This window comes from Notolepis coatsorum (genome assembly GCF_963971535.1).
Source record: "Notolepis coatsorum genome assembly, chromosome: 7".
Taxonomy (NCBI): Eukaryota; Metazoa; Chordata; class Actinopteri; order Aulopiformes; family Paralepididae; genus Notolepis; species Notolepis coatsorum.
The window spans coordinates 134,514,896-134,539,576 of record NC_140171.1 but is presented as its reverse complement, the minus strand read 5'-3'; the positions used below and the strand labels follow the sequence as shown (position 1 = coordinate 134,539,576).

The window sequence follows — 24,681 nt, the reverse complement described above, 5'->3', positions numbered from 1 at the left end:
AAAGGGTTAACCTTCTGTAGTGTGGCAGTGAAAGGGTTAACCCTTTGGTAGTGTGGCAGTGAAAGGGTTAACCTTCTGTATTGTCGCTGTAAAAGGGTTAACCATTTGGTAGTGTGACAGTGAAAGGGTTAACCTTCTGTATTGTTTCACTTAGGGGTGGAAATCACCAAGAGGCCTCACGATACGATACTATCACGATACGATAGTATTGCGATACTAAATATATTGCGATATGCTGAGTATTGCAATATTAATATTGCGATATATTGCGATTTATTACCTTTTTTCAACTGCAAAGTAAAACTTTGTCAACATGTTTTATCTAATAAAATAAAGTTCAGTCTGTTCATTTCACTTCAATAATTTTTATTGCAGAACATGGTATTTTCTCAAGCAGACAGATGTAAACACTGTAATCTGTGTTGCACCTGACAAACTGAACTGTTTGTATTACAGTCATATTCCAACTTAACTGAATGCACATGTGTGTGTGTGTGTGTGTGTGTGTGTGTGGACTACTGTACTATTACAGGTATTGAAATGAACAATGCAACTTCCTTATACAAAAAAATAATAATAATAATACTTTTTTTAATAAATAATTAAATATCGATACTTGGCGTCCTGCCACACGACAGAAGGTTAACCCTTTACTATCACACAACCGACCGCGGAGGTAATGATGCTAATGATGGAGCATCGCCGTCGGTTGTGTGATAGTAAAGGGCTAACCTTCTGTATTGTCACAGTGAAAGGGTTAACCGGCTGTCGTGTGGCAGTGAAAGGGTTCACGCGGCCCAGCTGAACACAGACCTGATGTTGGTGATGGGCTGGCGGTTCTCCTGCTCGGAGTCAAACATGGCCTCGAAAATGGAGCCGTCCTCAGTCTCCTCTTCCTCATCGTCGTCATCATCCTTCACATTCTCATTGACCGTGTCCACCATCATGTCAGAGGTCTGCTCGTAATACTGCACCAGCTCCCGCAGCTCGTTCAGGCGCTTGTGGACCTCTTTCAGCTTCCTGGAAGGGAGAGCAACGCAAAGACAGAACGAAGACAATGAGGAGCAAATCGTGTGTTGATATCTTCAATTCTGTCTAGTGTCTATATATGAATAGATATGCTGCATATCTTCTCATTATGCACATAACCCTGTTAACCTCTTAGACCTATTTTCTGAATATCCACCTAAAAATACATACCTACAGTAAGTAAATGAGAAATTGCTCCACTTCTACAAGGCTTATTTGCATGTTATTGGTATCTAGGGACATCTATGGATCTCAGGGAACTTATTCCCAGTGTCAGAAATATTGTGTCTGTTACTAGGCTTGAGTAAATTGTAATGAACCAAAGGAGAAAGTGTAGCGGTTCTAATGCTCAGATTGAGAAGAAACAATTACTCCTGTGGTGGATTTTTATTTTTTTTATCTACTTTTTCTCCTCCTGTTTTTCTGTGTTTTTCTCCATCCCAATTTAGTCGTTATGCCAATTCCCCCCTCCCCTTCCTGGTCGTTGCTCGCATGTGCCCCCCACTGGTCGGTCTAGGAGCCCTGAAGTCTATCAGATGCTTCCTCCAAGACATAGGAGACAGCCAGCAGCATCTTTTCACCTGACAGCGCGGACTCTCATTGGTGAAGTGTAACGTGTGGGAGGTCACACTACCACCTTCACCATCTCCCTCCCGCGCTGTGCAGGCGCCCTGACCGACCTGTAGGAGTCGCTGTTTACAACGACCAGAATACCACCCCACCGGCTTCTCTCCCGCTGACTCTGCCAATTGAGTCAGTATGACGGCCGGCTCAAGCCGGAGGCAACGCTGACAGCCGGATTCGATACCAGTGTCTCTCGCGTTGGTGACGAGCGCTTAGTCCGCTGCGCCACCCAGCCGCCCTCTCCCGTGGTGGATTCTGTGTTGGATTATGTTGGCGAAACGATGGACATCAATACTTGGAATGGCGATCAGATAATTGGAATATTCTTTTCGGGGTACATCCTAGTCAAGGTAAGGGCTATATGGTATCAATCTTGCGTTGATCCAAGAATGTTTTCATTGCGATCCGAGCATATGTGTGTAACACTACTCCATAACGTATTCCGTTGGTGACGATCAAAGCATCGAAAAACTACCCTTTCATGCATTCATGATGGAACATAATACCGATCATATGCATTTGATTTTTTTAATTGTAGCGTGTGTAGGGACAAAACGCCAATGGATTTAGTATAATACACATTTCGGCTTACAACCAGCCTCGGAATTGGCCCGGATCATTACGAAAAATAACACTCATATTCACCACGGTATAAAACGGGAACGTATGGATGGAAAAATTATTTCTTTTTTGCATCTTGACTGGAAGAAATCCAGTGTCAAATGACTATAGTATTGTATCCATAGCTATAATATAGAATATAGTTATAGCTCTACAAACAAGGTGACGGACTCCAATGGTTTAATGGGTGCACCGCATAGCCGTTTCCCGGAAGAGGCGTGGCACAGAATGTGTTAAGAGGTGAATATGTAGGCGTGTAAATATGTCAATGTGAACAGATAACCTGGGGCAATGTTTTATTCATTGTATTTCTATTAGGGGTGGAACGGTTCACAAAATGGACGGTTCGGTTCGTATCACGGTTTTGGGGTCACGGTTTTCAGTTCGGTTCGATATACGTTGTTTTTTATAAAAAGAAATGTAACACTCAAAAAAAATTTACAAAAAAAAAAAGGGGGTTTACAGTGTTACAGTGTTTACAGCCTTAAATAATGTTTGGCACACAAAGACCGAACTGACTGAAAAATATAGGCTACATTTGTCAAAGTATTAACTTAGTGCAAACAAACAATATGCTCAGCCAGCACTAGACTTTCCTTTCTTTAATATAAACACAAAAAAACAATGTCAACAATGTTTAAATTCCCTGATTGTCAGTTCTTAATGGAAAGATTCGTTTTCTGCTTGAAATTAACGTGCAGTATTTGAAATACAATGAAAGGAATATGACTGGATTTCTTATCAAAGGGAAAAGTGTCACTGTTATTTAAAATAAATAAATAAACAAATTAGAAGGCCATCAATATAAATTGCAGCATACATCAAACTAACACACACACACTGTACTGTTTCAAAACAACACTGCTCTGTTCATTCTATTTTTAAAATACGTACATTATCTGTCTACATTTATTTAGACTAACATTATTTAAAGGGGACCTGCATTGCTATTCCTAGCACTATTTGGGCAACTTTACACAATTCCTGCCAGTCTGTTTGCGGTGGTGAATATGCATATGTTTGTCTCAAGGCTAGCCCTACATGCGTCATCAAAGCGCATGTAGGTGTTTTTATGCTCTGTACCATTATTACTATCTAAACTGTAATACTTGTGGAATATTACTGTAATGAGCTGTATGTGTATGATCCAAGCGTCCTATGATCCTCATAGGATGCATAACAGAAAAAAGTATTCCATGTGAAGGTATTCTGTATTTTTGCATGTCAAATAATAAAGAACCTTGAACCTCTATTGAAGACATCTGTACGGTTTTTTTCAATATTTCTTATCAAGTACTCAAAAGCCTCATTTCACAGCATCAGTATTTCAGGCTGTGATGGCCTGGCTCCGCCCATAAGCACTGAGTGACAGTCATCCACACAGTCTGCGACTGGTAGACAGAGAGAGATAGAGAGAGAGAGAGAGAGAGAGAGAGAGAGAGAGAGAGAGAGAGAGAGAGAGAGAGAGAGAGAGAGAGAGAGAGAGAGAGAGAGAGGGTGGGATAGAGAGGGGGGAGAGGGAAAGAGAGAGAGCGAGAGAGAGAGGGAGATAGAGAGAGAGAGCCCCGGACTCAGCGGGACTGAGAATGAAACGCTGTGTAAACAAGCACACGCAGGCTCTCTCCTCTCTCTCTCCCTCCTCTCTCTCCCTCCCCTCTCTCCCCCTCTCCCTCTCTCTCTCTCTCTCTCTCTCTCTCCCTCCCTCCCTCGCAGAGTGCAGTCGAGGTGTCGGGTTTCACTATCTGCCTCGCTGTTTGAGGAAGTGATTTCCACTCGCTCTGCTATCGCTGTGTGGGCTGCCTAGGTTGTGGGAGCCAATCGGATCACTATCCGCTTCCCCAGCGCCACGTGACGTCACCATGCGCATCAAATCATAACGACCTGATTAAAATGGACCAGGAAATGAATGACCTGAATGACGGCAATCCGCCAATATGGTATTTAGAGACCAAAACACATTGATACTAACTCCTATTACTATAATACAATGCTAGAGACTCAAAAGACATTTATAATGCATGTCACCTTTAAATATTGAGTGCAACTGTGGTTGATTACGTAATTCGGTGAGTTGGAACTATCTATGGGTTGGCGGGTCCCCATGGACATTTTAGCGTCACGGACCTTCAGCTCAGCCAGCCAGGTAACATTAGGAGGAGTTCACATCAACATGCAGTGGAAAAGCGGCAATAGTCCCGGTTGGAGTTAGTAAAACACAGTTGTATGTTAGCCTTCTTGGATGTTGAATAAACGCCTATCATTGTCTTTAAACACCCCGCCTCTCAGACTCCCATTTTCTCCTCTGCTAGCTAGTAGCCACGATAACATTGCATTGACTGTATTAGCTGGCGGGCTACCATAGTTCATTCAACATGCGTTGTGTTGTACAAACTGCTAACGCTATGGCAAGATGTGTGTAGGCCTATGTAATGTTAATGGCTATGTTTTTAAAGTCGTAATGAAGATTGATTTATATTGTGCGTGCCATTTTTACACAAACTGACTAGCACCTGGCTGCAGTGCTCACCTCTCCCGGCTCCGCCAAATGATTTTTTTTATTTGCACGTCATCTGAACCGTACGATACACAGACGCCCCGAACCGTGGGGGTCGTACCGTATGGTACACGGTTCGAATGCGTATCGTTCCACCCCTTCTATATATTTTTTTTTGATATTTTTTGCACAAATCTCTCCAATATTCAACACATATCTTCCCACATCACAATATGCAATGTCCAAGATTTGCCTTTTTCTTTTTTTGTAAGAACATACAAAACATGTAAAAGACTCATACAAATACATTAAAAACTGACATGGAAATTAAAAAAAGACTTACGAAAAAAAATACTATACATTGTGCATATATATCCCTGATGCACATACTTTACATGTAGACCGATCTACCTGCGAGCAGGTATGTGCTGCATCTTCTATCGGGATGCCATCCTTCTCCATGTGAGAGAATGCGTCTCAGATATATGTAGGTGTGCATGAGAGCATGCATGCATGTGTGTCTCAGATATATGTACGTGGGTACGTGTATCACGTAAGTATGTGTGCATGTCTCATACGTGTGTGTGCAGGGAACAAAATTAACTTTTTGACTTACCAGCCATTTGGCTGGTAGATTTTAAAAACTACCAGCCAGGCAGATTTTTTACCAGCCAAAAATTATAAATAGCTTTTTAGTATATCGCCATGTGTTATTATTACTATTATAATACTCTCATATGCTATTTTCAATTAATATCATAAACAACATAAGGAATATTAGCATAATTTGGAGTGGACTGAAGGAATGAGTCAGCGTTAATAGTTTTAAATGCAAATAATTTATTGAAACATAGAAGTGGGGTCGGACACACACACACACTGTTTCAACTCACCACCCCTGCATCATATTGTAGTTTAGTCTGTCTTCAAACTTCCACTCCTCTCGAAACTTTTATATTTGAATATCAACATTATCTGTTCATCCTCAGTAATCCTCAGTTTACTACAACAAGATACAAGATACAAGATACTTTAATGCCACACAACGATGGTGGTGGTAATTGATTTCGGTACAGATGTTGAGCACTGGTTATATCAAAACACATGAAACAGACATCAAACATCAAAAACGTCAAAAACATATATACATAAAAACATATAGGACAGTCACGGTAACAGTGTCGGTAGAGTACTATTATACTCCTGTCCTGAGTCCTGACTAGTGACTTCATCGTCTTTCCAAACGCACGCACACACACAGGGAAAGGGAGAGTGCCCCCCCCCCCCCCATTTCCCTTTCCTCAGTCCACACTGTCTGCTGTTCACTATGGCTCTGCCTCTGATCACGATTAGCTTGTTAGCTTACGCTAACGTAACGTTCATTTCGGGCGATGTGGGCATAAAGGAATGGCGACGATGCAACGCATGTTAGATGCATTTGACCCGTTGTGAGAAAAAAAAACACCACGGACTTATTTCGGCTCGCAAAATAGGCGCACTGCTGTGTAGCCCTGCTCGGCTTTAATGCGAGCAGAAACACGGACTGGGCGGATAGACTCGCGGAGTTGCCACAGGTTTTTTCAAAAAATAAGAGTATCATATGAACCGAACGTTGCTAGCTGCCGGAGCCATAGATATTATGACTGGAGCTGCGCTTGGGGCGGAAATGAGACCCGCACAGGATTTTCTAAATAAGAGTATCGATATGAACTACACGCCAGGTGGCAGGCAGACCTCTCATTGTTAGTCGCCAAACCTTAAATCTGCCCGCCATTGGCGGTTGGCGGGTACTTATTTTGTTCCCTGTGTGTGTGTGTGTGCATCTTTCTGGTGTGTGACTGTACTCCTACCTCTTGTGTGTGTCTCGTATCCATGTGTGCCTCTGCCCCCTATGTGAGTGTGTATCTCAGGTATGTATATGTATGTGCGTCTCAGCTACGTATAATGTGTGTGTCCCCTATGTATGTGTATATCCCCCATATGTGTAAGTGAGAGCCTATGCTTCAACTATGTGTATATGTACGTGTGTGTATGCCTATTTCCTATAAATGAGTATGTGCATGTATGTGTGCCCCTGGCATGTATATCTCAGCATTGTGCATATGAGTGTGTGTAAATCTATTATGTACACATACGAATATGTGTATCCTAGATACGTGTATGCGGCTAAACATGCGCATATGAGAGTGTGATAGAGACGGTGGCCATTCCATAGATACACCATCCGGACATAAAATCTATGCATATACATACATAATACAATATAAAGTACAGGTACCATCAGATCAGATCCCCTTTTTCACATTCATCCTTGATACCATTGTAATCCCACCTTAATCATTTGTCCCCAGACCGTTCAGTCAGGTGTAGAAAACTGTCCCATACCTCAGCGAAGATATCCTCTCTCCCTGCAACTCTATATGTCACCCTTTCATATGATGCTGTCCGGAACATTAGTTCCATCCATTCTTTAAAAGTAATATCAACGGGTTATTTCCAATGTCGTAATGCAATTCTACATCCTGATATCATGGCCATTCTATACCACATTCCCCGGTATTTAGGCCCCCTTCTATATTTCTAACATTGTAGGCACTTGTTGTGTTGTGCTGCTGACAATGACCCAATTTCCAGCCAGCAATAAATAAAGTTATGATCTATCAATACATCAATAATGCTTGTTAGAATGTAGACCTGAATCTGGAATTGTCTATTTAGCTGTGTGTGTGTGTGTGTGTGTGTGTGCATGTGTGCGTGTGTGTGTGTGTGTGTGTGTGTGTGTGTGTGTGCATGTGTGCGTGTGTGCGTGTGTGTGCGTGCATGTGTGCGTGTGTGCATGTGTGTGTGTGTGCATGTGTGCATGTGTGTGTGTGTGTGTGTGTGTGTGTGTGCATGTGTGCGTGTGTGCGTGTGTGTGCGTGCATGTGTGCGTGTGTGCATGTGTGTGTGTACCTCAGCTTGTCTGTGGGGTTGGAGCTGTCCTGGTGCTGGGTGAACGAGGGGTGGAAGGATGTGGAGGCTGAGGCTCCATTAGAGCAGTGAGCAGAAGGACGATCTGAGCAGCCTCCCACACTCAGACTGCGCTGGGTCGATACGCCACGACCTGGCGGCACAAAACAAACTTCATCATCAACACTAAAGTAATGCACCATCGCAGAAAGTTATAATAATACAGCTTTCAAAAGCTTGGAGCATGTCCTTACAGGAGCTATTGTTTAGAGTCTGGTCTCGGAGCGAATGCAGCTCCTGCAGGATCTTGTCCATGGTCTGCTTCTTGTCTTGGAGCTCCTGGAGCTTAGTGAGCTTGGCGCTGGCCGCTGCCCCGGTGGCGAGGCCGGTGTGCGGGCCGGAGGCGGAGTGGAGGACGGGCCGGTGTTGAGGAGGACCGACGGGCGGAGGAGGGGCTCTGGACCGGCACACCTCCCTGGAAAGAGACAGGCTCTCTGCCTGGCGACGGTTGTCCGGGACTGCCTTGGTCTATGGGGCCACAAATAATGGTTTGTGAAAAGGAAGACTTGATTTAAGTCTAAACTATGATATTAGAGAAATGCTAAATACAACAAAAGGAAATATTCTGTGTTGACCTTACAGGACAAGTGGAGAAGGACCGCTCAACGCCTCTAGAGGGAAACAATGGCCCTTGTGTTTAGCTTGTTGTTGCTAAGCATTTGTGTATAGGGACTGTTGCCGGGGACATTATGTAATCAGTTGAGCAGCCTATAGCAGCTAAGAGGAAGTCTGTCGTACCTGAGAGTCGTGTAGCTGGTTGTGGAACCTCTGGATCAGGTCGTTCAACTCATCGTTCAACTCCGAGGTGATGCTCAAGCCAGACACACTGCCTGTGGTTTCTGTAACAACTGATGTAACACCACAAACTGCAATTAGATTAGTGTGTGTGTGTGTCAGTAGGAAGTTCTATTTCTGCTAGCAATATGTCATCACAACTCATTTCAAGAGCACTACAAAACCCAATGCACTGTCGTTGTTCTCTCTCCAAGACATTTAGGCTATTGAACAAGTGTCATAATCAAATCTTGCCTCCGCCAGGCTCCTCTTTGCCATTGTACCCAATAGCAAATTCTTCTCTGCACATTTAATAGATAAGAGCATAAGGGTTATTATAGAAATGTCACTGAACGGGCGCCAGACTGGCGCACCACGTACAGCGCTGCGGTGCAACACGGCCGTCCTGGGTTCGACTCCCGGACCCGGTGACCTTTGCCGAATGTCTTCCCCCGTCTATCGCCCATATTTCCTCTCTCTCTCTCTCTACCGGACTGCCCGGTAACAAAACCAATAAGATATCTACCAAAAACATAATTAAAAAAGAAAAAGAAATGTCACTGAACACAGTTGTGATTAGAGGATCAAGAAAAATGGGCAGGGTTTTGAAATAGGTACATTTGGAGTGTCCCCTTACACAAAGACAAACACACCATTAGCAGGGTAAAGGTCTCCTCACCGGTGTCGTCCATGACGGCGATGGCCTGCTCGGCGCTGTGCTGCATGGCCAGGAGCGCGGCCTGGCGGCCCTGCAGCGCCCGCAGCTGCTCCTGCTGCTCCAGCATCTTCTTCAGCAGCTCGTGCTGCTTACGCAGGTTCTCCAACTCCTCCTTCTGGTCAGCGTGCCCAGCGCCTCCACCCTGGAGGAGACACACACACATTTAGAATCTTTATTTATGTCCACATAAATACAATGTATAAAGGACACAAATATTATCAGTGCAATTGGACATTGTGGGTCATTCTGTTACATTCGTGCCCAAATTGGCAATGTCAACCAAAGTTACACACATAGGATGATGAACCAGACGAGTAGCACACAGCTCATGGGTACAGATGGCAGCATCTTCTCCAAATTGGGCGGCTGCCAATAATAGCTGACACTGAGCTAGGGATGGGTACCGAATTCGGTACTTTTGAGGTACCGAACCGAAACACGTTGGTACTACCGAGTATCGAATCAAGTGAGATACAAAAAAAAAAAAATTTACTTTTTTTTTTAACTTTTTTCTTTTCATGTCAACGTTCACACGCACAATATATGCTTACCTAGGATTTTACTTGATTCAACAACAAAGCAGTCGGAGCAATGACAAGCCGAAAACTGTCGAAATTGTAGTTATTTGAAGTTTGGATTTTTTTTTTACGACTGAGGTAGGTAAATTAAATTTCTTGAGACTAAAGTACAGAAAAAAGGTACCGTTGGGTACCGGTATCGATTCACAGGTACCGGTACAGGTACCCATCCCTACACTGAGCAATATCTTGCTAACTGTTTGGCTCTTCCCTTCGGAAGACCGGCCATCTGAAGGCCTCTAACACCCAACTTATGAACATGACCCAGGCTTCCAAATATGAAGACTAAAAGTTTACAGTTGTAGCCGAGGTGTGATATGGTATGCTCTAACAGTTGATACTTCAACATTTTGGTTGTAAAGGCTTCTTCTATTTGTTTATTATACTTTTTTTGAGGACATAGAAATTATAAGTATATGTCTGCATATATACATTATTGTATTGTCATTGTCCACATAGAACAGATAACAACATTAAACAGAAGAAAAGAAAAGAAAATAAAAAAATAAAAAACAAGAAAAAATAAAACAGAGTTCAAAAGTAAATAATAATAAAAACAAACACTGACTTGGTCGCACGACAGTCGTCTCAAACGTATATACATAGTATATCAAACATATAGCACATGTTTAGGTACCCAAATATGCTTCTCCAATGTATATCCGGTATATCAAATAACTCACGTTGAATTAACGTTCACACATGAATACCAACAAGCAGCATACAAATAGCTATTCTGGAATAGTATGGAACTGTACATCATCCACAAGTACAAGGAATGAACCCCACGTTTTCTTGAACATAGATGAAGAACCTCTCAGAGTGCATCTTATCTTTTCAAGTTTGATAAAGTATAGTATGTCTCTAATCCAGTGAAGGTGAGTGGGGGGAGCAGCGGACTTCCATTTAAACAGAATCAGCCGCCTGGCCAGTAGAGTGGTAAATGCCACAACGTGTGCTTTGTGCTTTGAAAGTGATAACATAGGTGGAGAGTATCCAAAAAGCGCTGTCAATACATTTGGTTCAAGATTTGTCTCAATACTTCCCGAGATGGTTTCAAAAATATTTGTCCAATACCTGTGCAAGGAGGGGCATGTCCAAAACATGTGAGTATATGTGGCTGGGGCCGAATGACATCTATCACATATAGGATCGATATCTTCATACATTTTGGCTAATCTGACTTTCGTCAGGTGTACTCGATGAACAATTTTGCATTGTATCAGCCCGTGTCTTGCACAAATAGAAGAAGAATGAACAAGACGTAGAATGTCAACCCAAATGTCATCCGAGATCTCCTCCTCTAAATCCTCCTCCCATTTACTTTTAATATTGTGTATTGTGGTGGGACATAAGGAGAGAATGAGATTGGCTTCTTCTAGACTGTAGACAAACGTACAGCCAACTTTTAGGATGAGAACCTCTCTGTTATTCTCATTAACAACAACAACATCAGGGTGTTCGCTGAAATATCAGAGAACAGTGAATTGTCACTACACAGATTTAACATACATGGCTTCACACTTCACACCATTAACCCTTTCACTACGATACTACCAAATGGTTAACCCTTTTCACTGCGACAATACAGAAGGTTAACCCATTTCACTGCCACACGACATAAGGGTTAACCGTCTGTAGTGTGGTAGTGAAAGGGTTAACGACATCTTGACTATCTAAAGTACAGGAAAAAGCAACCCCATGCTAATGCTCAGCAGTATAGGCAGAGCGAGCTGATTCGGGTGCTGCTGACGAAACAAACCCTGTCAAACCTCTTAGCATGACAACTATCAAAAGGGGGAAAGAGCAGCTCTAGCTGTGTAGCGCTATGGACCCGGGGAGTGAGGTTCTACCTGTGATTTCCTCCCTATTGTATCCACTCATTGATGATCAAAACTATATCAAAGTATTACAGCCAAACTGTATTGTGTAGGTTCATAATTTTTGATGGGAGGTATATATTATTCCATTCTTATACTGTTACAACCAATAGAGGTAAATGTTTTAACTTAACCCTTTCACTACCGCACTACCAAATGGTTAACCCTTTCACTGCAACAATACAGAAGGTTGACCCTTTCACTGCCACACGACAAAGGGTTAACCCTTCCACTACCACACTACAGAAGGTTTAACCCTTTACTATCACACGACAGAAACCGTCTGTAGTGTGATAGTAAAGGGTTAAAGGGGAGATGTTGAATAGCGATATAAACATAGTCATAGCATCAAATTAGTATTCAGATAAACCACAGAAAAGAATCACCTTATAAAATAAGCCATTTCTAAGAAAAAACTATTTGTTATGCCCCTTCGTGTAGAATTTATCAACCAGTGCGCCGCCATGTTTGTTCACGTTGAATGCTGACGTCACGGAGATGGTACTGGCAGTATTATACTGTAGGTCTAACACAGGCATTCTCAAAGTCCGGTCTAAATGATCTAATCTAATCTTAGAAATTAAGTAAAGTGAATAGTACTGGGTGTTAAGCATAACAGTATCTAAGTTAATTTACTTCTGACCATTATAGTCCAGTGTTTCCCCTACCATTGCCTTGGCGGGCGGCCCGCCCCGCTAACGGGATCCCCCGCCCCCCTAAAAAAAGTATAATGAAAAAAGAAGTTTAAAAAAAAAATACAAAAAAAAAGAATTTAGATAATTTTTTTTTGTTTTTTAAGTTTGCTTTAATCACAGTAACGTTGGCGAGCTAGCTAAATTATACATACATTGGTTTTCATATAAATCAATTAATTCACTAAGACTTTAAAGCGGTGGTGCGGCACGGTCTACGGAGACGCAGAAAAACCTACCAAATCCATTCCGAGAAAATCCTGTGGGAAACACTGTAAATAGTTCATATGTGTGTTGTCACTATTGTATGTAAATTGTAAATAAGTTAATTTATGTGTTAATATTTATTTACTTATTTTATGCAATCGTTTCATTTCAGCAATGCACCAATACTAACAACCGCCTTACTGCGCGCGTCTATGACGACACTGTTGACACCACATATCTGTGACACACGTGCCCCACGACAACACTAGTAGTTTTGGGGGGCCTACCACCCCCCCTGAAAAGAATCCTAGGGGAAACACTGTAGTCAAAGTATTTTCCTATGAACTGAAACGTATAAGATGTTCTCAGTGTTCAGTTATGAAGCGCGATAGCTAATTAGCCAACAGCTGCAAAAACGAATGATGTCAATTATGTTAGACATTGATATCAGGAGCTATCTGTAGCTACTGCTAGCAGGCTAGATAACGTTAGACAACGCCTCATGTATTAAACTAAAGTGAATAGTTTACTGGGTCATTTTGTTTAAACAGTAACGTTAGCTAGGTAGCTAACGTTAGCTCACGGAACAACGATAGCTAGTTAGCCACTGCTAGCCAACAACTGCGAAAACGAATTCCAAAATGATGATATCAGACATTGATATCAGGAGCCATCAGTAGCTAGCCAGCTAGATAACGTTAGACAATGCCTCATGTATTAAACAAAAGTGAATAGTTTACTGGGTCATTTTGTTTATACAGTAACGTTAGCTAGGTAGCTAACGTTAGCTCAAGGAGGTCTCATGCACTCGACTATTGCCGGAGCATTTGTTGACATGGCTCTGGCAGGGGGAGGGGCAAGGCGTGCAGCAGCAGCAGCTGTGTGCGAGAGAGAGAAGAGAATTGGATCATGTTTTTTGCGCGTGTCATCGATCGGTTTTCACGATCTGCGAAAATAAAGCATTATCGGAATTCACCAATCTCATATTTATACTGAATATCGGCCGATACCGATCGCTGGCCGATCGATCGGGGCATCCCTATTCACGACACTCCATATTTACGTAGCTATCTAACCAGCAGTGTAAACCGGGAGCCAGCCCAAACCATTACAGTGACGTCACGCTAACTCTAAAATGGCGCCGCCCATGGCGAAAACGGGGAAATTGCATTTTAGTTTTCAGACAAATAAGCAGGATTTCACATTTGATTATAGGACCCTGTCTTACCCAAGGTATACAACAAACAAACTAGGCTCATATTGTTCAACGATTCATCTCCCCTTTAACCTTCTGTAGTGTGGTAGTGAAGGGGTTAATCTTTGAGAGAAGAGAGAACTCCCGCAAAACAATGTCCTTTAACTTCATTCAAACAAAACAACGTTGCGGTGCTTAGACCTTCATCAGGTTAAAATCCATGACCTCCAACACACCTGTCTGCGAGAGTGAAGGTGAGCATGAGCATTTCAAGTCAAACATCTTTGAGAACATCATGTGTTTTATAACATAATCTTTACTCGTTTCCATGGTAACTACTACAGTACCGATATGCCTTAGCGATCTTCGACGATTCACGAGAGCACAACTGTTTTGAAGTTTGTGTCATTCTTGTTTTATTTTTGCGGCATTTGCCAGCATCTTTGTTTTCACTGAAGCCACGAATAAAACGCTCAAAACATGAAAACTATAGCATTTAAAAACAAACGAGTCAGGTATTCATCAGAATCAGAATCAGAAAGGTCTTTATTGCCAAGTAGTTTACACATAAAAGGAATTTGATTTGGTTGTTTTTGGTGTGACATATGACGGACAGACAATTATGGTAGAATAAAAAATTAAAAGGTGGAATCAAATAAAATGGATATAAACTAAATTAACATAGAATATCATATATCATGTGAATATAATTCCACTCGTGTATTCTGTCTGTTGTTTTGACTATTTTTGTTTGTTTCATATCATCATCCTCTCAGCTTAGTAGTTACCATGGTAAGAAGTAAAGATTCAACGAGAGTACCCATGACTTTTTTCTAAAATATAAAACCGCTGAACACATTTAATTAAGCTCAGCTCCCGTCCAAACGTCAGATCAATTGAATAAGTGGAACCATATAAACCTGCTACCATGAGACACTCCTCTGGTAAAAGACCACAATAGGCAACCGGGTGGGTCTTAAAACAGGTACATGACGTCTGCTTAGTTGACAAGCAACCCGTGCCAAGGAACCGGAGACGACCACCCAATTCCTAATAACACAGAATGCATTACCCTGATGGATGGGGATAAGATCCTCTCACCTGAGAACGGTCCACTACAGCTGTGTACTCACTGTGGCATTGGAAGCATCTGAAGAGCGCACCTCCATGTTCAGTGAGGTGCTTTCTGCCAACGAGCCAGAGCCCACGGCTGAGTCCAGGGTGCCCATGTCCTCATCCTCGTTCTCCCTCGCCTGCAGAAGCCATAGGAAGAAGAGTCAGTCACCGATTGTCACAGAAGCTATTTTCTGCCCCCGACCCTAGTCTGGGTCATTAAATATTGAGTATCTGCCGATGAGTTTCCTAAGTAATTTCCTAGGTAATACAGCTGCACAGTGTACACTTCAAATACATTAAAGTTAGTAAGAAACGATCCAATGTAGGTTGGATATACTGGGTAATTGAATAGCTCTGCTTAAAGAAAAGAAAGACTATATCACAGCTTTGTCTTAATGGTTTTCATTCATGTTTTTGACAAAAGCGGAATTTGATCAGGCTTAATATAACCTATACTGATCGATACAGATCCATTTAAATATGCTGTGAACGACTCCAATCGGTCCGGTCCGATTAGGAGATCCTCCAAACAAAAACAAACAAATGTTCGCTGTTGTTGTTGTTGACAGACAAAAGGACAACTTCCTTCCCCAGAAGCTCTGCAGAGGAACGACGGGATGTGACATAGAGATGCAGATACTTGCTCTCAGTACACACAGTTAGACTAATTAACTTAATCTGTATGTTAAAGATATGCTTCCATCAAGGCACAGTGATAACAGCAAAACAAAGACATCCCACACAACACAGGGAAGCAACATGCTACCGGGTATGTCCTGGTTTTTCCATCAAATGGAACAGGAGACCACACTGTTGATGTGTGTCAGGACACAAAGGGAGACGGCCATTAAAAATACATGAGCGGCGAGCTGCAGAGCTCAAAACACCCAGCCGGGCTCTGCATCAAGGAGAGATGACTAAAACCTTAAAAAGTACCTTTACACATCAATAACATAGAACACAGAATACGTTCCTACAAGGAAGGAGAGGGGGCGAATGGTGACTGACTGACTAGGGCTGGGCAATTAATCAGATCTAATTCTCAATCACAATTCTGACTTCCAACCAATTATGAAAACAAGATAATCACATTCTTTTCCCCGGTTGAATTATATTTAAAGTTCAAGGAAATCCACTGTTAAAAAATACAAGCTTTTTCAACAGTGTGTTTTACCATTTAAAAATAAAAGTTAAACAAACGCATGACGTTTCCAAGTAATCGTGATCTCAACATTGACCAGAAACAAATCACGATTATGATTTTTTTTCCCCTGTCAATTGAGCAGCCCTGCTACTATGACTGACCAGCATATTCTGCAGGAAGCGTAGGTAGGACTTCTCCTGCTCCTTGAGGTGGTCGATGAGATGTGAGAGACGCTCCACGTTGGCCGGCACATCGTTCTTCTCCACCAGGTCGTCCCTCATGGAGCTGGCCTTGCCGATGTATTCCCGTATCTGCACAAGCTTACTGACCACCTGAGAGTAGACCACACGGGCGGGGGAAGGGAGGGAGGGGGGGAGTGACACAAAGGAGTGTCAGGTGTGTGAATGAAAAGAGGAGCGTGTATAAGACGCAAAAAGAAAAGGTGAGCGAGGAGGATCTGTGACGACGGCTCAGACTCAGGCGCTAAATGAGAGCGTGAGCGTGTGTGTGTGTGTGTGTGTGTGTGTGTGTGTGTGTGTGTGTGTGTGTGTGTGTGTGTGTGTGTGTGTGTGTGTGTGTGTGTGTGTGTGTGTGTGTGTGGAGGGGTGGTGGGGGGTGGGGGGATGGTGTGTTGGTGCCCCGGATTCACTGGGCACCAGGGGTGGCATATTTATAAACTGCTCTAAATACAGAATGGTTGCATCAGCTCCAGCTCTCCCTCAGTCTCATCCTTGTTCTAGTTTCCAGTGGCAGCGATGTTCAGACTATGTGCATAACAATGCAGGCCTAGACTTGAACACGAAGAGAGAAAAATGTCCTTCCAAGAAAAAGGTTCTTATAATGGCTTCAAACCAAAAAGACATGAAAAATATAAACCCATTCATGCGTGTGAATAAAACCCAAACAACTGACGTATGAAAGAGTGATGATGGCTGACATCTTCCAGTCAAGTCAAAACACTTTTTGAAGCTAAATAATTTAGATTGATCATCTTGAGGGAAGTCCTGTCTACAGCACCAGATGTGAAGGGAAACATGATGCAATTAAGAATGCAAATAAAACAAATAGTAATAAGAACTAGAAAGCTGCGCTCAGCGGGAGGGCAAAACTCCACCATGCCCTAATAACAATAGTGATGTATTCGGGTAAACTTCTATGTAAAGCCATGAAAGAGTAGCTGCATGTGCTCTCTCTCTCTCTCCCTCTCTCTCTCCCTCCGTCACATTCATTGACTACCTCGCTCCACCTTTCTTTTTTCTCTGGGGCATCTGCTGAGAATGTTTTGGGGTTGCGTGCAATTGTGAAAAGACAGAGCTATTAAGGGATGTAATAAAGCATTCTGATTAAGTTATCAAGGTGCAAACAGAGTAAAGGCTATATGGTGGTAGGCAGTTGTATGGAGCTGAACTAGAGGTTGACTGATGGTGGATTTTTAAAGGCTGATATAATAACGATAGTTTGGAGCAGGGAAAAGCCTATATATCAACCAATATAATTTTTTTTTAAAGAATGTAATGGCTGTCGTGTCAAGCCGGTGATAATGTGAAAGACTGCGGATGTGAAAGACTGTCTGATATCAAGACACAAGATTAGGGATGCACCGATCAGATATGGATATCGGATATTGGCCCCAATATGACTAGAATAGCTGGATCGGGTGTAGAAAAAAATAATATATATGTAACGGTTGTGACATCGTCACCTTAAACTTCAATGCCCAGAGGGAGTTTCGAACCTGTGGTCTCCCACACCGCGGGCAACAGCACAGACCGCTATACCAAGAAGTGAACCCACTGCTTTGTAACGTGTCTATGTGTCTTTTGAGGGTGAGAGTGAGTTTAACCCATAGCACCGCTACTCACCCCAGTCACTTCAACATCGGAAGTCCATCGAGTCAAGCCTGATGTTGCCTTGCACAAAAAAATTATCCCAGTCTCTTCCACACAGTGAGGCATACAGTTTATTAATTGAACAATGGGTATCGGATCGGTACTCGGTATTGGCCGATACGCAAAGCCCAGGTATCGGTATCGGGACTGAAAAAGTCGGATCGGTGCATCCCTAATCTGGAAACATGTGATTTGGTGGATTACACTGTTGGAATATGTTCTCAAAGGGCGATGGTTCTGTGGTTTATGACTGGCCAGGATTAGCTTCTGTTGCGGTACATTAACGTGACATACTCTTACAAACCATTAATGTTCATGATGGATATTCCCCGGGGTAAGGAGGATCCTAAAGTGTGCGATTTAATTTCATGATTGGATAGTTATGTGGCTGGATTTTTTTTTGGAAGACGCCAAATTGGTAAGTAATAAAGTAGCCTAACGGTGAATGGTTTCTTCAATCTGCCTGTCGTGTATCGTGGAGAAAGCTGATAGTGTTGCATTGTATATTTTAGAGATAACTTTTGTGGGGAGAAATAAACGGGTAGGCTGATACCGGTCACTCAGTGTTCAGGCGTGTTATCAAGCAGACAACAGACAATATTATAAATTGAACGTGTGTGCGCAGATAGCACCCATTTTTAGGTTTCACTTTCACTTAGAGTAGTTTTAACTTTGTGTGAAGGAGAGAAAGAAGGCTCTAGAGACGACACGACGCATTACACAATGATAGCGGAGGATTCGGAAATATATCGGATTAAACCCCACAGCAGCGAGAGCTCGACTGGAGAGGAGCTCAGGACCAGTCCAGACCAGCAACTAATATGTTTGTGCAGTATGTGATCAATGCGCTACATTCATCCATCCGTCTATTTTTTCACTGGTGGGTTTCAGTTCTGGCCCATGAGCTAAGTGCATAAGAGAAAACAATCTCTAAACAAATCAAAGAGTAGCTCATACATTGCATAACAAATCTTCCTGCTGTGTGCTGCTTAGTAAACAAGAACCCATTGTCTTACTCAAAAGTTCAAACCTAGGCTAACAAATCATCTGGTAGACTAGGGGCATTAATAACACATAAAACTGTTCAAACAACATGTTACCTGGCTGCTATCGATGCCTGGCTCTCTTCTCCCATACTCTGTGTGTGGTAGAGGCCCTCTTTCAGCTCCCCCACGGCCCAGGCCAGGAGGGTCCTTGCTGGGGAGGACTGGGGCAAATGCACCCCTAAGCCCTGGGCTCTGCTTCATGAAAAGACAAATTTGATAACCATAATGTGATGGTTTTTACATAAAAGGGTCAATTCAGAATTTTGGGCCGCTAGCCCCATTTCCTACTGACAAATGATGAGTTCTTCCTCAGCACCACCCCATGCTGTTCTGCACACTGGAGACCTGCAGCTCAAGCTACTTAAGCCACAAAACCAATGCAAAGTCAATGGGGCCACGGTGCAGTCTGTACAAGCCCTGAGATCAAAGACAATGGGGCCACGCTGCAGTCTGTACAAGCCCTGAGATCAAAACTAAAACCTACTTGGGGTGCACTGTGGAGATCTGTGGGTATCCAGTATGAATCACAGCATGGAGAACGCACTATGAGACTCTGCATGAGGAAGCACTATGAGATTGTGCTGAGAACGCACTAGGATACTGTGCATGAGAAAGCACTATGAGACTGTGCATGAAAAGGCACTATGAGACTGTGCATGAGAAAGCATTATACCGATTGAGTGACAAAACATAATTTCTAAGTAGGAAATAGAAATAGGGGTCCAAAATTCTTAACATACCCTTGAAATTCAAAACTAGAATAAAATGTTTACGAAAAGTACCAACTAAACTAAATCTGGCAAAACTCAACTTAGACTGAAATGGAAATATCCCTTACTATTAGGGATGCTCGATATTGGCTTTTTTACCGATATCGATATACCGATATTGTCCAATTCTTAATTTCCGATACCGATATCAACCGATAACAATATATGCAGGGTTTCCCCCCCCAAAAAACTGAATAATTTCAGGTAATTAACATTACATATCTCTTGTTGTGGAATTAACACAACATTATGCATACTTTTGACAATAAATAAAATCAGAATTTGTTCTTACTTGCTTGCCTGGGTAAATAAAGGTTATAGAAATGTAAAAAAATATATATATATTATTATTATTTCTTTTTTTGAAAACCGATACCGATATTTTCCGATATCAAATTTTAATGCCAATATCGCCCGATAATATCGGTAGGCCGATAATATCGGACATCCCTACTTACTATGTAAGGTAAAGGTAACCTTTAGTTTAGGGAATAGTAGGGGTGGGGGGGAAATCGATACGTAGTAGTATTGCGATACTTTGCGTGGCGATACTGTATCGATACAGGGATATTAAATTATTCATAATTTTTTATTTATTTTTTGTATAAGGAAGTTGCATTGTTCATTTCAATACCTGTAATAGTACAGTAGTCCACACACACACACGTGCATTCAGTTAAGTTGGAATATGACTAATACAAACAGTTCAGTTTGTCAGGTACATGCAACACAGATTACAGTGTTTACATCTGTCTGCTTGAGAAAATACCATGTTCTGCAATCAAAATGATTGAAGTGAGATGAACAGACTGAACTTTATTTTATTAGATAAAACATGTTGACAAAGTTTTACTTTGCAGTTGAAAAAAGGTAATAAATAAAATTAGATTTTCCGCAATACTCAGCGTATCGCAATATATTTAGTATCGCGATACTATCGTATAGTGACGCAAGTATCGGGATAGTATCGTATCGTGAGGTCTCTGGCGATTCCCACCCCTAGGGAATAGTCATATTTTTTCTCTACCCCCCACTGGTGGGTTTCAGTTCTGGCCCATGAGCTAAGTGCATACGAGAAAACAATCTCTAAACAAATCAAACAGTAGCTCATACATTGCATAACAAATATTCCTGCTGTGTGCTGCTTAGTAAACAAGAACCCATTTTCTTACTCAAATGTTCAAACCTAGGCTAACAAATCATCTGGTAGACTAGGGGCATTAATAACACATAAAACTGTTCAAACAACATGTTACCTGGCTGCTATCGATGCCTGGCTCTCTTCTCCCATACTCTCTGTGTGGTAGAGGCCCTCTTTCAGCTCCCCCACGGCCCAGGCCAGGAGGGTCCTTGCTGGGGAGGACTGGGGCAAATGCACCCCTAAGCCCTGGACTCTGCTTCTTAGCCTCCTTGGTGGTAGCAGGGGTGGCTGGGGCAGAGAAGGAGGGCGGGAGTAGCTCCTTGCTTTTGTTAGTGTTAACGTGCAGAGGTAGGAAGTTGAAGGGCTTCTTGTTCTCTCCAGAAAACTGCCGTTGGTTGTTGGCAGCTGTCACACGGCCCTGAGAGTCGCTGCCTATGCTCCTCTAAAGGCAGAAGGAAGAGACAAGTCAGGCCAAAGATAACTCGAGCTTGCAGTCAAAACATGTACTTGGTCATGTTACTGAACTATGTTGAGGAAAATACTATATCCATGTTGGGGAAAATATTATATCTATGTTGGGGAAAATACGATATCTATGTTGGGGAAAATACGATATCTATGTTGGGGAAAATACTATATCTATGTTGGGGAAAATACTATATCTATGTTGGGGGAAATACTATATCTATGTTGGGGAAAACACACACACACACACACACACACGCACACAGTCTGGAGGTGGTGGCAGAGGGGAGGACGAGGAAACTGCCGTGGACTGGAGGAGCTGGGTTGTGGACTGTAACTAATTAATTAACATCACGATTGGACTATATAGTATTGTATATTAGTACATTGCATAGTATATTGTATGGTAACTCAGTTACTTCTATTCTGCATCGAACATTGTACATATGTCTATACTGAACACTGTGACCTCTATTTTTACTTCTATTTTACATGCTATACTATTTTATTTCATACTATCTTGTCTAACACAGTCTCTGGAGCGAAACAGTAAGAAGCATTTTGTATAAAAGTATTCTGTACTTCTGTATGACAACTATTAAAGAAACTTGGACTTGTTTCTTTTTCTTTTCTTCCATTCACCACTTTTACCTCTATTTTAGCCCTATTTTACCTCTTTTTTTTGTTTTTAACACATACTAAATAAGTGTATGTTATGTATTAACTGTTTCTATTAACCGTTTTTAAATTGCTGTTATGCTGTGATGGACATCTGAATCTCCCCTCGGGGATAAATAAAAGTTTTCAATCAATCAAAAACACACACACCCACACACACACTACAAAAAAGGTCACTTTAAAAAACATAACTGTATATTATTGTATATAGTACTCATTACCTTTATTCTTAAGCTTAGTATTGTATTTTATTCGTATAACTTTTTATCATGTCTATTTTATTATTCAATTTTATTGTATTTTTGCACAATCAAGGCGGGCATGGCCACTTTCATTTCACTACATGTCTTGTGTATGTATGGGACAAATAAATCTCTTGAATCTTGAATTTTTTAATCTTTTCACCTCATCCAGGTCTGTAAAATTGATCCTCTGTCGCAGCCTGTCCAGCTCAGCCTGATCCGGGACAGACATCTGGCTGGTGTACTTGACGCGGGAGAAGGAGTGGGGAGTGCGTGTCCTCCTGCGGCCCACCCCGGGTGTGGACTCTGGGGAGATGTCATTGGTCAGACGGCTCTCTGGCACTGCAGCGGAAAACTTCTTCCTGTTCTTCTCCGAGGAGCGGTTGGCTTTCTTCTGCTGCACAGTGTGCACACCCCAGTCCTGATCCACGAGAAGAGGTTCAGCACGGCAATATGATTTAACCCTTTCACTACCACACTACAGACGGTTAACCAGCAGTGAAAGGGTTATATGTCTGTATTGTCGCAGTGAAAGGGTTAACCCGTTGGTAGTGAACGGGTTAATATATTAAGAAAGTAAGAGTTGATTTACAATATTAAAAAAAACAAGTGTTGTTGAAATCAAATCTGAAAATGATTGTGCAATTGGGGTACTTTATCAACATGGTAGCTAATGATGGTGCAACTGCACTGATTGTGTGTGTGTGTGTGTGTGTGTGTGTGTGTGTGTGTGTGTGTGTGTGTGTGTGTGTGTGTGTGTGTGTGTGTGTGTGTCTGTCTACTAATGGCAGGCTACCAACTGGCACACCCTGCACCATGTTGCCAAGACTTCGGTAGTGTCATTGACTAAATAAGTGTGTCTGCTGTCTGTGAGGGTCTAGCTGGCCAGCAGTACCATGTTATTGAGCCGGTCCTCCAGACTGCCATTGGTTATAGACCAGTTGTGCAGATCCTGCAGATCCTGCGCTTCTGCACAATCATCAAAAGGAGTGCCCCCCGTTGCCATGTCAACCACTTGCAGCCTATTGGAATTCACAATATGCACATCAGTCATCATCAGAGACAAACAAGGATTCAAAAGATATAGGACTGCATAGAATACATGTCGGTCACACAGCTAACGTTAAGTAATGTATTTGGTCGGTTATATTCATTTCGTAGACCGGTACCGCCAGGTTAGTCACTCACGGGCAGTGCAGAGTTTATTATATCCTGACCCGCTCGGAGTCCAGGGACATTTAACAGAGGTAGCAGCAGCAGCGCGAGCTTTCGAACCCTGGCCTTGCGCGAGCATTTATGATGAATTGAAAATGGGGGACCCTGATGTAAACAAGACGAAAGTCTTTCTCTGATCTGCATCGCCTTAACAATTGTGTGTATTGAGCTGTACTGTACCCATTCTGCAATCTGTTAATAAAGTTTTCAATCAATCAATCAATGCCCCCAGTGTCACTCACAACAGACAGCTCAAAGCCAACCGCATTAGCATATAGTGCAAAAGTTTACAAGTGAGAGACAAGTAGTGGTCGTCTCAGACCACTTTACTGTGTTGATGATTGGTACCAACAACAACGCATTCGGTTGATGAACATAAAACCACACATACGCGTTATTTATACGAAGCGACGGTGAATTAGTTGCATGGTTGTTTGAGGGCAAAACGTTAGCCAGCTGAATGCACGTTACATTGTTAAGGATGATTGCCATGGCAACTCTCATTAGTAACCCCCCTGGGGTCGATGGTTCCCTGTGAATGCGGCACACAGACAGAACGCAGTTAGCTTTCATATAATCGAACGTTAAATCAATAGCTATTGAACACTAGCTAGCACCACAACCACACGATCTATATAGTCTACACTGAATAATATCAACCTAGTGTTAAGGGGGTGTTAGTGTTAACCTAACCACTTAACATGAGCTCGTTAACTCAGCAGAACTAGGATGATTAGCCCGAACACAAAACACCAACGTTAGGCGAGTAGAATAGCAGCACACCATGTAGCTATGGAGGCTATTGGTTAGCCAACGTGTAACGCTATATAATGTTGGCAGAACAAACGGTATCATTAATAATCTAGCTAGTTTCTGTTCAAAGAATCGTCGCGTAATAATAACGTTATTGTTTCACGGAACAACTAACGTTAGCTAACACAGTAACTTTCAAGCTAGTTAGCTACTAACGGAGCTACCTATGATGATGTTGTTATTATTATTAATGGAAGGAAATGTTTACCGATCAGTCGTGGAGATTTTCTTTTCTTCTACAAAGCATTTCACATGTTACATGTTCGAATCATAGTTTATTATATCGATATTTGGCATTTTTTATAGAGCGTTAACTGTCAATTGTCTTGCTAATAACGTTA

The 24,681-nt window shown here is 42.2% G+C and overlaps 1 protein-coding gene across 13 annotated transcripts in view; it reads right to left on the bottom strand.

Annotated features, from left to right (window-relative positions):
• pcm1 (pericentriolar material 1) overlaps nt 1-24,681 on the bottom strand; it is a 70,333-nt gene extending 45,652 nt beyond the window's left edge. For 6 of the 13 annotated variants that reach the window (XM_084319321.1, XM_084319312.1, XM_084319313.1 and 3 more), the window contains exons 1-12: nt 24,549-24,681; nt 23,208-23,334; nt 22,476-22,733; nt 21,043-21,369; nt 19,071-19,211; nt 16,243-16,413; nt 14,955-15,074; nt 9,231-9,411; nt 8,516-8,643; nt 7,972-8,245; nt 7,721-7,889; nt 814-1,020 (exon numbers count right to left, since the gene is read on the bottom strand). In XM_084319321.1, the coding sequence (XP_084175447.1) occupies nt 814-1,020; nt 7,721-7,889; nt 7,972-8,245; nt 8,516-8,643; nt 9,231-9,411; nt 14,955-15,074; nt 16,243-16,413; nt 19,071-19,211; nt 21,043-21,369; nt 22,476-22,733; nt 23,208-23,318 (2,087 nt within the window). In that variant the 5' untranslated portion in view covers nt 23,319-23,334; nt 24,549-24,681. The remainder of the gene's footprint in view (nt 1-813; nt 1,021-7,720; nt 7,890-7,971; nt 8,246-8,515; nt 8,644-9,230; nt 9,412-14,954; nt 15,075-16,242; nt 16,414-19,070; nt 19,212-21,042; nt 21,370-22,475; nt 22,734-23,207; nt 23,335-24,548) is intronic. The other 7 variants (XM_084319316.1, XM_084319322.1, XM_084319315.1 and 4 more) reach the window with 4 other exon arrangements.